Genomic DNA, 13,759 nt, shown 5'->3' with positions numbered 1-13,759 from the left:
AGTTTAATTTCGACATGACGTTAATCACTTTTATTGCATAAAACTAAAATTGTCATGGTGTGGGTGCTGGGCTCCCGTTTATTTTTCCTCATCGGTGCTTGAGCCCTGCAGAGCCCACGGAGTTGGCGCCTATGTGATGCGGTATTAAGAGGCTGTATTTGAGTTGAGAAGGGCGAACCAGAGGCCATGGCTCTGTTTTTCTTTGTTCTTTATTTATTGTGAAATACAACTGCAGTATATATTGCTCTCCTGAGATTCGCTGCACACCATGTTGTAAGTCTTCCTGCTCAGCTCCGAGCCATATTCAGATGTGATATGAGGCCAGTTTCACAGTTTTGTTCTCGCTCTGCTCGACAAATAGCCAGTGAAAACCCGCACATACTGCCAGGACCTGGGGCTGTGATGGCTTGGATGTGTTGGTGGAAAAGGGGCCTGAGACTACCTGAATCAGGTTCATTAACAACAATTCAAGGGCAAGCAACAATGTGTCGGCTGTTTACGGTAGCATAACAAGCAGGACACTTTAGGCGTCCTCTCTGCAGCCTTGTTTATAGAGCCATGATTGTTTGGAGTTGAAAGCTGCTGGTAGGGGTTGCTGCAAAGTGCTACATTAGGACAAATAAAATGCAAATTCTAGTGGACACACTGCTCCCAAAACAGTAAAGAAATGTGTTTACATTTAAACTAGTAGCTAAAGTTGAAGCAGTCTGTTTATGAAATGTTAATCTTTTCCAGTAGATATTAAATATTTTGCCTTGGAAATATTTTACTAGTACAGTATGTTACCAGCTATAATCTGACAGATAGATGGTAATGTGTTTTAATGTACTTGGGTATTTATTTATGGATTGGGTAACCAAAATTAAGCCCTAATTAAACTTGAAATTAGGCCTTGACAAACTGTTTATATGCAAAAATGTAATCTTCAACTGAAAAAAAGTAACACACCCATACAAAACGCATTCATAGAGTTTCACACTCCATAGTTGTTGAAAAACGTACTATTGCTAAAAGTACTACTCATGCTTAGAATAAATAGAATAAATGGTGGGGTTTGAGTCTTATCTGTTTTTCTTATTTTTTATTTAGAAAAATCCAAACCCTAATTAAGGGGGGGGGTTGTGAGTGGTTCAATCCCAACTTTTTGAAATTGCAGTTCAAAGAAACGAAGACAAAACTATTCAAGTATTGATTAGTGTGCATATATATATATATATATATATATATATATATATATATATATATATATATATATATATATATATATATATACACACATACATACACAGTAACAGTCAAAAGTTTGAGCACACTTGCTGGAAACTAGGTTTTTTGAAAACACATGTTACAATATACAAAACAAAACATAAGGAGTATCAAAGCAATGTTCAAGAAAATTGAAAATTGTCTCTAAATCTTAGATTCCTCAAAATAGCCACCCTTTGCCTTAATAACAGCCTCACAAACACGATTCATTCGGTTAACAAGTTTCAGCAGGAAATCACCCGACATGTCTTCCCAGCTCTTCTGCAGCAATTCCCAGAGATGTAGGGCACTTGTGGGTAGCTTTGCTTTGACTCTTCTGTCCAGTTCGTCCCATACAAGTTCTATGGGATTGAGGTCTGGAGACTGGGTAGGCCAGGTCATTAGATTGAGTTGTCCATCACTTTCCTTCTTCGCTAGATACTTCTTGCACAACTTTGAGGTGTGTTTGGGGTCATTATCTTGCTGAAGAATGAAGGACTGCCCAACTAGCCGTAATCCTGATGGAATGGCTTGCCTCTGAAGCATGCTATGATAGCCATGCTGGTTGAGCTTGCCATGGACTTGGTAAAGATCACCAACTCTGTCACCAGCAAAGCAGCCCCAGACTATGACACTACCTCCTCCATGCTTGACAGCGGGAACCACACATGCAGAACTCATGCGCTCACCCTCTCTGTGTCTTACAAATACTCGGCGGTTGGACCCAGATATTTCAAATTTTGACTCATCGGTCCATAAGACCGACTTTCACTTCTCAAACGTCCAGTTTCTGTGTGTTTTGGCCCAGGCAAGTCTCTTCCTCTTAATCTGCACTCTTAAAAATGGTTTCTTTGTGGCAGTTCTTCCAGTTAGGCCAGCTTCACGCAATCTCCTCTGAACAGTTGATGTTGAAACATCTGTACTTCTAGTAGCATTTAGCTGAGCTTGTATTTCAGGGGCAGTTAATCACTGGTTTCGCAGACTTGTGACTCAGATGAACCTGTTCTCTGATTCTGAGGTCACCCTTGGCCTGCCTGACCTTGTTCGGTCCTCATGAGAGTCAAAATATATATATATATATATATATATATGAGTACTGGTCAAAATAAACATAAACAAATACTAATAATGAGACCTTTTTTCTCATTAAATGTAATCTAATCAAACTAATTGCAGTAATTCAATAGCGTTTAAGGCTAATTAGAGTGCTTTTGATTTCTGGCATGGTTTTTGTTTTCTTATGGTACTAACAAAGCAAAACAAAAAATTGCCAAATTGTGAGAACTGAAACAAGTTACTAGTCCACCCCATTTCAAAAGATAAATAAATCTGTTTTCAGTTAAAAGTAGTAATATTATGCCTCAGTGCATGTGGCAGCCTTCCAAAAAAAATGTACTCCCAGATCCATCTGAAAATGCAAAACCCAATGCGTGTTACATTTGCAGGCTCCTTCTGCATTACCCAGTGCTGCGTTATAAATAGCCAAGTCCCACACCCAGCTACATAACAAGTACAGGAAATCACAGTGTTTGACCAGCTTAGCTGGCACTAATTGCACTAAGCCTGCTCCGCCTGCGTGAAAGGGTTCACGTACTCTGACAATGTCTAGCTTTAACTTACATGTTCATAGGAGAGACTGAGCAGAAGCTTGAAGCAGCATCTGGTTTTACATTAATAAAGAGTGCTGCTGAAAACCTCTGGCTGCCTTTTGCAACACAGTCACAGCCCTCACAGGGTCTGATCAATAATCGTGTTCACTTTACTTCACTGGCTACTGAAGTAAACAACCCCAAGGAACTGGTCATGGCTGCTAACATATGCAGGGCAGTAAAACAGTGAAGAAGGCAGATGGGTGGATATTTTAGCCACTGGGAGTGACCAATTTGCATTCAAAGGTCACTGTGCATTGGATCTGGAAGGCAGGGACACACAGTAAAGCTTTATTGCTGAAGTTAAGGAGAGTACTGCAGCTATTGTTGATCATTGCAGAACTCAGCTATGAAGATTCAGGAGGTGCAGAGTGGCTTTGAGACAGCTAAAATGCAAAGAAATCAAGAAGCAGATGTTTGTGAAGAAAGCTCTGTGTCTGAGGTTCCTAGACTGGATTTGTCAGCCTTGACGGAGGACAACAGCTTGGGAGGTATTGTTATGATTCTGCCTTGCTTTTTCAGCCACATGATTAGTTAACATATAACATATTTTTTATTTTATTTGTTTCAGTTAGTTTTGTTGTTTTATTTTAGCAAAAGGGCTGTTAATAATGTAACTGTATTACAAAGGGAGATTTCTTTTTATGTCTTTTACATATTGCTTCATGTCTTTTTGAATTGGTACCGGATGTGATCATGTTTATTTTTAAGAGACAGTACATCTTGCACTGTTACTGCTTAGTAGTAATTAATAATTTTATAAATGGGATTAGACAGGGAGAAAGCCAAAAACAATATTTGATCTCTTCTGATGTGTTGAGAAACCATTAGGACTAAAATATGCAAAATGAAATTAGATGTTTGTATTTTGAGCAGATCATACTATTTTAATATATATAAACATATATTATATAGTGTTAGAAATATAACATAATTAATATAACTTAATTGCTTATTATCCATGTGTGCTTTTATTTACATTAGTAACACCACATTCTTATTCTTAACATATTTATTTTTATTTTGCTGGTAAATGGGAACCGTACTACATAAAAAGCAAAAACTCTTACCTGTGTTTAGGCATTTCACTGTCCCTTTGAATGTAGTGATTCTGATATTTTCACCTGCATTTTTACTGAATTTTATTGAGGTTTTTATTCATTTAAATCCAAAATCAAGTTAATTTATACAATAATCTAAGATTTGTTGACTGTGAAATATGAAATGTTTACTGTAAGGTAACTACTGAAGCAGCAGTAAAGATGCATTTTGAACTATAAATGCTGCATTAAAATGCATTTAACACTTGAATATAATTGTAAATTCCTATGAGAACTATGTGTTTGTGTATAGTTGTAGATTTGAAAGGAAAGGGGCAGTGAAGAGCTTGTGACTGTTTTGTTTTTGTCGGTTCCTTTAGATCTCCTTTGAGTGCCAAGTGGAGAGTGATTAGTGTTTTGTTTGCAATACGCATCTTATAAAGGCTGAATACATTTACAGGATTCTCCCCATGAATTCTGTATCACTGGGTGGCAGAGCATTATAGCCGGGAGCACTTTTAACAGAAAAATTGCCTTACCTTAAATATATAATACGACAAAGAATTTGAATAATGTAAGAAATTGAATAATGAATAATACTCCATCGTAATTCGTACACAGGCTGCACTGCTCCATTTACCCTGATCCTTTGCGATATTTTTTTTTTTTGTGTTTTTGGCAGAGCTTGCACATCATACCACCCAATTCCTTGCTGTAATAAAGCCATTTCCATTTTTTTCCCCCACATAATATCATACTCACTATCACGTTTCTTTTTTTACACACTGGCTCCTCTTGCTGTTCTTCCAATTCACTTTCTACAAGTTGCTCATCGCTGACTATATCGGGTTGTTCTTTTTCACCACCCATTTTGTTTTTTTAAATATACACATTCATTGTAACTATTTTTGCTTCGAAAACAATCTGTTATTTTTTTAGCAGTCATTTTAATGTTTAAGCCCCTCAAAGTGCTTAAAACGGAAAACCCACCCCTTCGACTCTTAGATTGGTTAAATGTAGTATCAAAAGATGTAACACAGCAACACAGCTGTCATGTGGTTTCAAGATTATTTTTTAACCCAGCGTGCACAAGTGATCTAGGCTGCTAGCAGGGCAATCAATCCTTATCGTTAAAGGCACAGCAGCATCTGCAAGACTGGCGGCTCCTGGTTTTTGAGCTGGGCAGCAACAGCCACTTAGGTGACCCGCCTGGCTGAAAAGGCCTGGGGAGAACCCTGACTTAGTTCCACCTTGTGCTGACAGCATGCAAACTAAGTAATGTCATTGTTTCTTTTGGCAGATAATCACATTTTCTTAAACTTGCATCAACAAGTGTGACTGTTTGTCAACTATTGTAACTATTGTAACTTGTAACTATGTCAAAACAAAAACATGAATCAGCAACATATTTTTACACTGTACCTACTGCATCCAGCTGCTATCCCAACAGTCATTGTAGATCCACCCAACAGGTGTTTTCCAGCCTCTCTCTTCCCAGCAGGAATATGATATGAGGAAATTGGCAGTAATCTCCTATTTGGAGAAAGAAAGAGGGGGCGTTGGAGTAAAGTTGATTTGTGTTGAACAATTGCGTTAAAATAAACCTTTTGCAGATTGCTTTTGATGATAGTTTTACAAAAATATTAGTTAAATACCCACTTTCATAGACAGGTCTAATGTTTCATGCTGAAAATCAACGTCTAGTTTGTATTAAACGTTTGTCAACCAGTTAAAGAAAAACAGAACTGGTCAGTGAAAGATTTCAGTCTTTTGACTGTCAACAACCTTATAGAGCCGTATGGAGGCGTTCAGGGCTGACTGATCAAATTTCATGCATCTCCACAGGTTTGAGCTTTCCCCAGTCCTGATTGGCTTAACACGTATACTGTACATGTGAAATCCTCAGGGGTGATGGCCTACATCAGGAAACCTTACCCAGTCTAGATGAAAAAAAGAAAACACTTGTGTTTGTGCCGGTTTAGTTTTGCTTGCTTGAGTATTTTTCGCTGATATGCTGTGGCCTCTTTTCATAATCTTTCCTGAACTTCACCATTAAAGGTTACAAAATCAATACATATAGACTTGTGTTATTTCTGCTGTCTGTCTTTCAGCTGTCTCATTCCTCCATTTTCTTTAATTTCTGTTTTGTTAGATTCATCTTTTTTCACTGTCTCCTTCATTGATTTCAAATGTATTGGGCAGCAGAGTTATTATGAGGGTAAGTTCAAACTGCCAGAGCTGCAGCATTGCAAAGGAAATGTCAGACATTGAGAATTGATTGAAGCCACACACACGTAAAATGTCATAGACACATACATAATCTTACATACTATTTACTTTAGTTTAGTTATATATTTTGCTCAGGGTTAACATTTAGAGAGACACATTGAAGGTTGAACAAAACATTTGGAATTGTTTTAAATAAATAAAAAGAAGAAACTGCAACAAATTACTGTTGTATCTATCCTGTGTAGTATGGCTGTAAGAAACTGTGTATGATCAATGCACCAATCAAATCTATAAAACTAGCTCCCAACCCACCCGAGCAACTTGTAAATCTCTCCTTCCTGTGTAACTTCCAACTTGGGTTTTCATTTTTTTTTTTTTTTTTTGGTGACAAAATAGCATTCTTGCTATGGTCACTAGTATCAAGTTTGGCCAGTTACTAATGACTCATCTCAAATGGGCAACTTAAGTATAGGAAGCTTTACATCCTTCAAAATCTTACATGGTGAGGTTGCAAGTGTCAAGTCAGGTATTGGTGGAAATATTCATATTTATCCCTCTCACATTCATCTCTGCATTCTGTTCTGCTGTTATTGTATTTTTGCTCACCTTCTTTCTTTGGTAGGCATTCTACTAGTAGAACCCAGCTGGTTCCAAAGTCACCTTAACTTCTGCCTGCTATTTGCAGCCACATTCTTGAAGAGGCAGTTTAACTGTTGGATATTTATTTTAAATGCTCATAATGCTCCCTGCCAGCATATATCTGTACATATATACTTACTCCTGGCTGTTACACCTTCCACACTCATAAATGTTGTGAATATATAATACACATGCCATGATTTGAGGCTTATTTTACCATTTAAGTGACTGAATTAGCATTTTCATTGTTCTGATCTTTTTTTGAGGTTCTTTTTGAGTATGAGATTTCTAATTAAGCAAGGGTGCAGCTATTGAACCAAGTTTCAGTTTTGTGAGCATGTATCAATTAGCCATCTGTCTGGCACCTCAGAGCTGAGGCTAAGGTTTTTGCCATTGGCCTGATGTGCAGAGCAGCTAGGTATCAACAAGCAAAGAAAAACATTAGTCACTTAGTTGATATATTTCCTACTATATAATTTAAACAAATTGCCTATTAGCTCTAGTACATCTGGGCATATTTATACTAGTATCATAAACAAAAGTCTTATAGAAAAATAAAATTAGGCTGTTCCAGAAATATCCAACAGAAAGCACAAATCATTACTCCAAAGATTAACTCAGACTGATTTTTGATTGTGAAATGCAATGGTGATAGGTTTGTTACATCAGTCAACCTCATTTCAGGCCAGAATGGGCAATGTAACAGCCTTTAATATTGTGTTCTTTCTATTGATTCACAGACCCAGTGCCAGCCTGCCCATCATGGCAGAGGGCACATATGCACATGGAGGAAGCCCGCCTCTCCCCGCAAGCTGGGCGGCGACTGATCCGCCAGCTCGTGGACGAGGACAGCGACCCCATGCTCTCACCACGCTTTTACACCTTCGGGCAGAGCCAGCAATACCTGGATGACCCCGAAGTGCCCCCCTCTCCCCCCAACGCACACTCCTTCATGAGGTGAGGAACAGCAACTAGCACAATTGAATGCATCTCTGCTTTCTTCTTTCAGCAATTTAAATATTCAAATCACGTAATCCTTACTTTGCTGTTGAACTGAAGCAGTCCTGCCATTGTAATCCTCATTTCCTTGTTTTGGGGAATTTCCAGCTACTTCTCGTCTTCCTTAATTGCAGCTTTACTCTACAGAGAAAGTGTGCTTCTGTCATCTAATCGTTTACAGTTGTTCATTTGAGGGAAAAGCCATGCATGGATTTGGTTACTGCCATTGCAAATAGAAGATATTTGGAATGGATACAGAATATTATTGCTGGATTGATAAACATTTGTTCATATTTTTAAAAAGCAAGGAGTGCCTTGGAGAAAAGTATGGAGCAGAGGACCCAGTTTACAAAAGGCACTAACTTGATAAGTTTGCATTATCAGTGCAGCTCCAAGGTTTATTATTTTGCGCTCTTGCTATGGCATGATTAAAGGTGCAGTAACACCCTGCCTAGTTGACAGCGTGTTTAATCTCAGCAGGCGGCGTAGCGCTTCGCTGGGCTCATGTGAAGATGACACAGAAGAGCTCACAGGTGCCCAACTCTCCAAGAAGATCCAGAGCTTAAAGAAGAAGATCAGGAAATTTGAAGAAAAGTTTGAAGAGGGGAGGAAATACAGGGTGAGTATGAGCATAAGAGAGAGTCTATGGCATAATGGAGTGACAGTGGGGCGGGGGGGGCTTTTTTGATCCTCAAGCAAATTCAGTTCTCATAATCTGCAGCAGGCTGAACCTTTACAAACTGCTGGCTTTTGCTAGCATTTAAAATAAGTACAGTCAGACTCCTTTTAATTGGCTCAGCAGTAGTTAACAGAGTTTTGTCTTTGTTGTTCATTCGTCTGTGAGTGAAATGTGAATTGTCGCATTTTGTTCCCGTTAGCCTTCTTACAGCGACAAGGCAGCTAACCCTGAGCTGTTAAAGTGGATGAATGAACTTGCCAAGTTCCGAAAACAGCTGAAAGGTAACTCTCAAAATTAAGGATTTTTGCAGAGAGATTCGGTTTAAGTGTGTTGTTGTAAATGGTTATCAAATCATTCTTTTTGCCCTTACTGGCTATTTATATGCATATTTAAAGTTAAATATTTTCCATTTAACAAATGAATTTGAAGGATTGAGAGAACATTCATTTTAAGAAAAAGTTTGTTTTTGTTAATGAGAAAAATAATCTGGTTTAACGATTCTTAGGAAAAATAAACTGGCCATTCTGTCAAATTGCTATCAGACTAATGGCACCCAAAGGTTTTTACGGAGATTGGTCTATCCTAATACACCAAAATTTGATCTTCAAAAAGTATGGGACTTGCCAATTGTCTTTTATTTATGATCCAAGGTAACAAGTATTTTATTTGAGTGGAGATGCCTGAAAAGCTTTAATTTATACAAATTTAAAAAATGTTTTTTTAAACGGTGTTCTGATGGGAGTTTTAAAGTTTGATATTCGATGCATCATTTTGGACCAATTTAAAGCATATAAATTGGATTAAAGATAATTCAGCTATTGTCCTGAATACTTGGTTCTATTAACCCTAAAATGTGTTGGTCTGTTTTGACCCTGTATAGAGATGAAGGTAAAGATCTCTGAAGAAGGCCTGCCTCCTCAGACTCGCCAGCGCAGCTACACCCTCCCAAAGAGCTTTGGCTCCCAGCTAGAGAAGCAGGAAGCTGCTGAGAAAGCACCAAAACCCACTTTGGAGGACACACTGGAGGCTGTCCAGAAGAAGCTGCAAGAGAAGCGAGCCGAGGTCAACCGCCCCGAGGATATCAAGGTACCAAGACTATCAGAAGATTAGATTTAGGTTTCTAGGATCAGCATCATCTTCCATGATAGTGAACATGAAAATAGCTGAATTAATTTGTACCATTTGTTTTGGGAGGGGAGGCGTCTGATTTTAAAATGTTCCTTGACTATATCATTTTATGTTTGTGTTGATGTAATTTTTGTTTCAGTGCATTCCAGAATTTATTTAGGACCTTTTATTGTTTTGATTGTATGAATTATGTGTTCTGTTCTGAGCTTTTAATTAGGTGCATACTAAACACAAACATCTAAAGTTCTTGGCAGTTCAGAATTCTATTAATACAGCCGGAGGAGTTCGAGAGAGATTAGTTAACTGAAACAGTGATGATAACGATGTTGTTTGTCATTTTAGGTTGTTTGACAATCCACAATCTGTTCTCATTCACAGGACATGACCCGGGAGCAGATCTCAGCAGAGAAGTTTGCTCTGCAGAAAGCGCTGCTGTACTATGAGAGCGTACACGGGAGGCCAGTAAGTACAGCCACTGCTTTGTTATTTCTTGTGACATATTCATTGCCCTGCAGGGAAGGAAACATTAAATGTTGTTGTTGTAATTGATCTTTTTGTGCCTTTCTCAAAAACAGCAAGCTAAAAATATGTTTGAAATGTGGCTCTTTTACACACACACAAACATAAAACCTGTAAGCCACTGTAAAGCAACATAAACTCTAAGATGAGGAAGGGGGTGGGGGTGCTTTGTTGCTCAAAACATTTCAGCACTAAACTGGGCAGTAAATCTTCGCGTTTTATGTGTGTAAACATCCAGACCGAGGCTTGACACCAATTTTAAATGTAACTGTACTGATTTGATGTATTGACTACCAAGTGAGAAACATAGCCTTTACTTGCTTATTAAATTGAATAAGTGGAAACCTGCCAGAAACAAACCGCAACATTTCAATTAAACGAAACCGAAAAAGTTCAGTCTAGTGTCCCTGGTCTGTAATCAAATTGGAGAGCAATGCCTTTCAAAAGAGACTGACAGTAGTAGCACTAAATCTTTCAGATCTGGGTCGCTCCATGAATATTACAGACAAACAGGCACAAGTTGCACACTAACAGGAGCTATTGGTTTTTTTTTTTGTATTTAAGGTTACAAAAAGAGAGAGAGAGCTCATGAAGCCTCTGTATGATAGATATCGTCTTGTCAAGCAGATCCTTTGCAGGGCATCCACCATTCCTGTGATTGTAAGTATCTGTTTTGGACTTTTTGTAGTTTGTGGTTCCCATTTCTTGGAAAGCCCATCGTAAAGTTCTGGGCACAGTTTCAGTGGGGTAGGGTGATATCCACAGCTTGTAACTTTCTCTCAGTATGCAAGCACAGCTTTCTGTGCTCGATAAATCATCAGGTACTGAGAAAACCTACTTAGTAATGTATAGTGCTTTAAAATATGACAGTGTGTCTTTTACCAGCACAGTGCTATGATAAACATAAGATTTTATTATCGGTTGTCACTTGTTTACAAGTAGCTCAACCTTAATGCCCCTCCATATAAAATCAAAAGTCCCAGATTGTTTGGGATAAAGCTAGTGTAAGTAAAGCGTGTAGTTTTAAATTCTAAATCAAGGATTAGTGTAACAGTGTTCATGTATTATTGTAAATAGTATACCATACAAATACATTTTCCTTGCCAGCAGCACAGGATTTCTGAATGTTAATTGCCATGTAGATGAAGGAAGCTCATGTCCTGCTAACTCCTAATCCTTTCCGGTCAGCTTGATATTCGTCAGTGTGACCTGGGTCATGCTGATGTTCTACTGTGCTGTCACAGCTTAATCTTTTACGGGTGGGCGGAACTCAAGTTGCTTTAAGGGAGCTCATGAGTACTGTGAAGAAATGTTAAGAAAAATATTGATTCAAAACTAATTTGCTACTAAATCTCAGCTGTGTTGACCTGGATTCCAGGGGAGGCCTTACATGCAAATTATTTATATATAGTTGTGCTGGTCGCCCTGGTTAATTGTGCCAGCATCCTGACACACCCCGTTATGTCATTGTGTGTTCATATGTATGAACAGCTTTCTAGATTATTTCAGCAACCTGGTCTCCCTATTTCAAAATGAAAGGAGGTATTGACAAGCAGCTTTCAGTTTCCAAGGACTCCTTTCTACGCCAGGTGGCTATGCACTTCAGAGTAGAAAATATTGGCCTGCTACTGGAGCGCTTGTCTGTAGAAGCAGTTGAGCCTCTGACCTGCAGCCTGTTGGATGTGGAGGTGGTGTGGAGGAAGAGTTAAGCACAGTACTGGGATCCCGAAGAGTGCAGTATCATAACCTACTTGTTAATACCTGTCACAGGGTTCCCCCTCAAGCAGGCGTCGAAACCCTTTGCTGTGGCCAGTTATTGAAGGTGTAACAGCATCGTTCTTCGAGGACATAAAGGTGAAGACCTGCTGCTAAACTAATCAGTGAATTTAGCAGCTCTTGCTGATTTCCCTCATGATCTGTTCACTTTCATATAGCGTCTACCACTCAAATCAGTAGCTGTTTAGTGTACGTCTTGTAATATGTCTGGACTGCCTACCAAAAAGACACAATGTACTGTGAGTCCCTTGTGCTGTTCCCTTATTTTTCTTTATATGAGCTTGCAATTTCAAATTAAAAAAGAAGCACTCTGAAATTAATTTTCATTCTGGTTGAAGATGTATTGTACAACATGCCAGAACACTATAACAGCCCATTATGATTGTGAATGTTAGAAAAAAAACAAAAAAACCTCTACAATGCATTCCAAAGTAGTATTTTTTTTCCACTACCACTTCTTCTAATAAAAGCATGTCATACGAGATGTTTTTATGGCGGTGAAGTACAACAAAAAACATTTACTGTATGAACTAATTAAACAAGCCAAAAGGGGGAGGGGGGGATATACATGTGCTGTTTTGGCAGTATTAAACAAATTACTAATCAGCTTGGACAATAAATAATAAAAACTAAAAGGAAATTGGTCACACCAAATATTGATTTAATGTAGATTTTTCTTCTGTTCACTCACTTTGCATTTTGTTAATTGATAAATATAAACTATTAATATGTCTATTTTTGAAAGCATTCTTACTTTACAGCATTTTTTCACACCCGCCTAAAACTTTTGCACAGTACTCTATATACACACACTGAGTCTACAAAACATTAGGAACACCTGCTCTTTCCATGAAATAGACTGACGGGGTGAATCCGGGTGAAAGCTATGATCCCTTATTGATGTAACGTGTTAAATCCACTTCAGTCAGTGTAGATGAAGGGGATACAGGTTATAGAAGGATTTAAGACTTGACACAATTGAGACATGGATTGTGTATGTCCACCACCCAAAGGACATCCAGCCAATGGCAGGCCAGTGGTCGAAAACAGCTCATTGATGAAAGAGGCCAAAGGAGGCTGACACGAATTCTGCAGAGCAACAGGCGGGTTACAGTTAGTCATCTGACAGTCCAGTACAGCATTGGTGCCGAAAGACCCATAAAAGAATGCACAACTCCTCGTACCTTGACACGAATGGGGTATGGCAGCCGACGACCTAATATAGTTCCACTTCTTTCAACAAAACACAAGAAACTGAGGTTGCAGTGGGCTAAAGAATGAAAACACTGGTCACTGGAGGATTGGAAAAACATTGCCTGGTTGGATGAATCCCGGTTCCTGATGTTTCACGCTGATGGGAGGACTAGGGTATGGAGAAAACCACGAGTACATGCATCCATCATGCCACGTGTCAACATTGCAGGCTGGTGGTGGTGGTGTGATGGTGTGGGGTGTGTTTTCAGAATGGATTTTTTCAGCAGGATAATGCCCCATGCCACGAGCATGACAGTGAATTCAGCTTACTGCAGTGGATGGCCCAGTCGCCAGATCTCTTTCGACACCTTGTAGAGTCCATGCCCCGATGAATCGAGGCTGTTAGGAGGGCAAAAGGGGGTGCAACTCAATATTAGGAAGGTGTTCCTCATGTTTTGTACACTCAGTGTATATATTTATATGTATGTGTGTGTGTGTGTGTGTGTGTGTGTGTGTGTGAGAATGCACAGAGTTTGATTTATTACCTGGGCACAGTCCTGTTTGTCATGCTAAAAGCTACACCCACTCTCCAACTCTCAGAATAAAAAAAAGGCTGATCATTTCAGCATCTTCCCCCCCAAAAAAAAGCAAATAGTAAAGAT

General features: G+C 38.9%; 1 protein-coding gene across 7 annotated transcripts in view; it reads left to right on the top strand.

Moving 5' to 3' along the window:
- LOC121320935 (protein FAM13A-like) overlaps nt 1–13,759 on the top strand; it is an 80,130-nt gene that overhangs the window by 62,444 nt on the left and 3,927 nt on the right. For 3 of the 7 annotated variants that reach the window (XM_041259796.1, XM_041259778.1, XM_041259741.1), the window contains 9 exons: nt 3,235–3,385; nt 6,087–6,152; nt 7,543–7,759; nt 8,279–8,420; nt 8,680–8,761; nt 9,361–9,566; nt 9,987–10,070; nt 10,692–10,787; nt 11,898–11,981. In XM_041259796.1, the coding sequence (XP_041115730.1) occupies nt 3,235–3,385; nt 6,087–6,152; nt 7,543–7,759; nt 8,279–8,420; nt 8,680–8,761; nt 9,361–9,566; nt 9,987–10,070; nt 10,692–10,787; nt 11,898–11,981 (1,128 nt within the window). The remainder of the gene's footprint in view (nt 1–3,234; nt 3,386–6,086; nt 6,153–7,542; nt 7,760–8,278; nt 8,421–8,679; nt 8,762–9,360; nt 9,567–9,986; nt 10,071–10,691; nt 10,788–11,897; nt 11,982–13,759) is intronic. The other 4 variants (XM_041259751.1, XM_041259768.1, XM_041259761.1 and 1 more) reach the window with 4 other exon arrangements.

Source organism: Polyodon spathula, chromosome 1 (genome assembly GCF_017654505.1).
Source record: "Polyodon spathula isolate WHYD16114869_AA chromosome 1, ASM1765450v1, whole genome shotgun sequence".
In the NCBI taxonomy this organism is placed as follows: Eukaryota; Metazoa; Chordata; class Actinopteri; order Acipenseriformes; family Polyodontidae; genus Polyodon; species Polyodon spathula.
The sequence above is the reverse complement of the archived record's forward strand: the minus strand, read 5'-3'. Positions and strand labels throughout refer to the sequence as shown.